The sequence below is a fragment of the Gastrolobium bilobum genome, unplaced genomic scaffold (genome assembly GCF_033153095.1).
Source record: "Gastrolobium bilobum isolate Gb01-03AN ecotype WA unplaced genomic scaffold, APGP_CSIRO_Gbil_v1 utg11163, whole genome shotgun sequence".
NCBI lineage: Eukaryota > Viridiplantae > Streptophyta > Magnoliopsida > Fabales > Fabaceae > Gastrolobium > Gastrolobium bilobum.
Window position 1 is genome coordinate 284089 of NW_026897223.1, and position 3888 is coordinate 287976.

At 33.1% G+C, this 3888-nt stretch overlaps 1 protein-coding gene across 1 annotated transcript; it reads right to left on the reverse strand.

Annotated features, from left to right (window-relative positions):
* Positions 1–1105: 1105 nt before the first annotated feature.
* Positions 1106–2606, reverse strand: LOC133304950 (transcription factor MYB52-like). The gene is made up of 3 exons (XM_061505038.1): positions 2138–2606; positions 1474–1914; positions 1106–1371 (listed from the first exon to the last, which is right to left on the reverse strand). The coding sequence occupies exons 1-3, from the start codon at positions 2604–2606 to the stop codon at positions 1106–1108; spliced, it is 1176 nt and encodes a 391-aa protein (XP_061361022.1).
* Positions 2607–3888: the final 1282 nt, after the last annotated feature.

Below are 3888 nucleotides of genomic sequence, written 5' to 3' on the forward strand. Positions count from 1 at the left end.
CATCTTAGCTCAAGTTAACTATTGTTTCAACATAAAAAATTATATTTCACAATCCAAAATTTAACAGCATCATCAGAATAAAAATGGAAAAACTGTTTATTATTTTAAATAATATAAAATTATATTATTTTTAATAAAATTACGTCGTTTTAATTTTTATTATATTCTCTCTCCTGCATTTTTTTTATTTCTAATTTTATAAATTAGAAAAAATTACAAAACACACCAAAATTATGTAATTTCATCATTTAAAATTAGAAACACTAAACCCATAAAATATTCACCTCTTAATAGTTACAGAAATAAGTTTCAATAGATTTAACTCCGCTCACACTCCTTATTACATAAAAAAAAAGTCATGTTACACGAATTACAATTTATATAAATTCATTGAATTTATAATTTATTTATTTATTTATCTCATAACATAACATTATCTGTTAATAAGTACCATGAAAAAATTGAAACCCATAATTAACTGAACCAAGTGTAGAAGAAGCGAGAGCCACGTTAATTGTCGTGCATGTAAAACATGTGGTCAAAGAGCAAATACAGAAGGCAAAGCCAAAAACAAAAACGTACCAACCCCAATGACAAGGAAGCTGCATAGCAAGTAACTCAAAATGGGTCGGTGGTCGATTCATTAAAAGAGTAATCCTAAGTCAAAACTTTAGCTTTACCTGAATTGCAAAATGCCCAAGTACAACACAGAATAAAAAACCTCTACTATACTGTCTACTGAATACTATGTTGCTGGATCAGTCCAAAACCAAGAGTTTCATAATTATTATAATCATTTAAACTCATAACTACTCATAAGTCATAGTTCATAACTCATACACTTTTTCTCTCTCCTCTCTACCTCTATTTTTTCTTTTCTTTTTTTCATTTTTCCCTCTGTTCATTTCACCTTTTACTTTATTATCTTTGGCCTTTTATGGAACTAACTGTACACAAGGATTGCAGATAGGAACCTATTCCAGCATACCGATTTCTCTACACCACAGAACCAAACACCACCACATGTTATTTCCTAACACCTCTTCCTCTTTCCCACTTCAGCTTTTTGTATCTTTGAGTGAAGATTATGACATCAACAACTTCACTATGTAGCTCCAACCCCAAGAAAGTCAATGAATGGCATGTTAATTTTATCACCACCATTTGCACTTTCCCCAGAAATAGAGAGATTGATCTTCTTGTTAGCAACTGACTCAGATACTGAAACTTCAGAGTTTGAATCTGAATAATTGGATTGGTCCACACCCATGAGTTTTACCATGGATCCACGCACATGTGAACCGTTCCAAGCACTAAAAATATTGTCAAAACCCACATCCTTGGTTGGTACCCTGCTTTCTCCATATAAACCTGAAAAATCTAACACAAACATAAACAATAAGATGTAACATAAATTAAGAATGTTAAGACACTAAATTTTTCATAGGCCAAAATAAAGGATCAAAAGCATACTCATTAGTGATCCAAAGGCTTGGTAATTCTGAACAGGATTCATGTTATGAAAAGGTCTAGGAATTGGATTGGCTGAAGAGGTGGTGAGGGAGAGGTTAGTAGTGCAGGTTGAAGCAGATTCATCAATGGGGCTTGACATGGTTGATTCACTAGCTACATTGTTTGATAAAGTCAAATTTAAACCATTTGGAAAACTTTGAAATGTGGGTTTTCTCCTTCTATAGACACTTGATTCCTCCCTTTGCCTCCTAGACATGATCACATGCCAATGGTTCTTGACTGCATTGTCTGTTCTACCAGGAAAGAATTTAGAAATCATAGCCCATTTGTTGCCATACATTTTATGAGCAGTTAAGAGCCTCTCCTCTTCTTCCTCACTGAAAGGCATTTTGTTAATTCTAGGATCCAGCTGATTAAACCACCTCAGTCTGCAACTTTTTCCTGCAATTAGTATACAACACAATAAAATGCTGCCTGAAGGGTTATACATTCCTTTCAAAAAAAAAAAAAAGATGTACTTTTCAAAATTGGAAAATCATTCAAGTACCTTCAGGAATTTTCTTGTCACATGAAGATATTCAAAAAAAAAAAAAAAAAATTATAGCAGATTTCACTTAAAAATATAACCTTTTTCCATTTTAGTAAAAATGGGTTATGAATTTACCTGATCTTCCTTTAAGATGCTCAGCGATGGAATTCCAGTTTTGAGGACCGAATTCAGCAACAAGCTCTTTAAGTTTGGCATCTTCAGCTGGCCTCCAATGACCTCTAACACAAAGCTTAGTGTACCCGATTTTCCCTGTGGCTGAAGAACTCTTAGCTTCAACTTCCTCACCAAGTTTCAAAGACAAGCTTTTGCTTTCAACCCCAAAATTCCCATCATCCCCTTCATCAATGGTTCTCCTTGTTATGGGGTTCTCTTGGGGATGGAACACTGAGGGGCTCAAAATCTGAAAGGCTTTATCACACCTCTCAGATTCTGTGTCCCCAGCATGACCCATCATTCCAAAAGGATTAGGCAGAGAAGGTTGGAGATGAGAAGAAGAAGAAGAAGAAGGAACATGAGTTGAAGGGGAAATATTCATTTCCCCACAGAAACCATAACCACCATTTTTGAAGTGTGGTGAACTCATGGAGACTCAAGACCCAGAAAAGTAAAGGCAAAAAAGGGTTCAACTTTAGCAAAATCCAAAATGAGTTCTTTCACAGTGCTATGAGGGAAGAAAAAAACATAAAAGATGTTAAAAGAGAAAGGTTTGAAAGGTGAGAAAAAAAAAGGATAAAGAAAATAAAATCAAAAGGCAAAGAGATTCAAGTACATTGTATATTCCCTCTCTCTTACAGCCATGGATGAGTCACAGAAGGGAGAGGGAGTAAAATGAGAGAAGCAGTTTCCTATGGAGTTGAGATATGAGAATAAAAGAACAACGTTTTAAAGAAGAAGCCAAGCAAATAACAGAGTGATGAGATTTTTTATTTTATTTTATTTTTTCCCTGTTGAAACTTGAAAGCTAGAGAGAGAAAGAAAAGGAAAGCATTTAGAGCAATAACAAAAAAAATATAAAATAGTAGAGCCCACACGATTGTGTTCACGCTATTTTCTCTATCTTTTTTTCTCTTTCTCTCTCCTATTGAAATGAGATTACGGGGTCCCTTATTTTGAGACTGAAAAAACTCCCATTTCTCTCTTTGGGAAAATATTAAACAAAGTAAAGTACATGAGTGTGTGTGCATGCAATTCGAGAACCGCTCGTGTGGGTTGTCAGTGTCACTGATCAATGTTTGGTTTTTTGGGGTTTGGTGTTTTTTCTTTTGTGCTCTTTCTTTCTGCTCTCCGCCTTGCTTCTCGGGCTTTGGGCAAAACACAAAAAATATGTTTGTTTGTGAAAGCTTTTGCTTTCTCAAAGAATAACTGAAATATATTGAAAAAAAAAGGGAGAGTTCAATTGTCCTTAAAGCATCATCCGCTTAAGAATATGAGAATAATATTTTTCATTAAACACATAAAAATATATAGATTCATATAAAATTATATTAAGAAAAAAAATAAACTTTACATAGTTTTATATATATATATATATATATATATATATATATATATTCGAGATAAAATTATCTTTTATAATATAAATAAGGGAAAGAATATTGTGACAACCAAGTTGTGTTACTACCAAGTGATTACCAATCAATCTCACCGTTAGATCGATTATGTTGATCTAACGGTTATATTTATTTCCATCTTTGTATGGTCATGATTCCCCATATTTAAAATGAAAGCATTAAATATGAGAAATCATAACCATACAAAGGTGAAAATAAATATAAATTATTAAATTTGAGGAATCATGACCATACAAAGATGGAAATAAATATAACCGTTGGATCAATATAATCGATCTAACGGTAAGATTGATT

What these genes read in the sequence shown, in the direction of transcription:
- LOC133304950 (XM_061505038.1), bottom strand. Translation starts at nt 2,606, where the DNA reads ATGAGTTCACCACACTTCAAAAATGGTGGTTATGGTTTCTGTGGGGAA. An exon ending in GCATCTTAAAGGAAGATCAG is followed by an intron (nt 1,915 to 2,137) that starts GTAAATTCATAA and finishes TACTAATTGCAG; the next exon opens with GAAAAAGTTGCAGACTGAGG. An exon ending in AGCCTTTGGATCACTAATGA is followed by an intron (nt 1,372 to 1,473) that starts GTATGCTTTTGA and finishes TAGATTTTTCAG; the next exon opens with GTTTATATGGAGAAAGCAGG.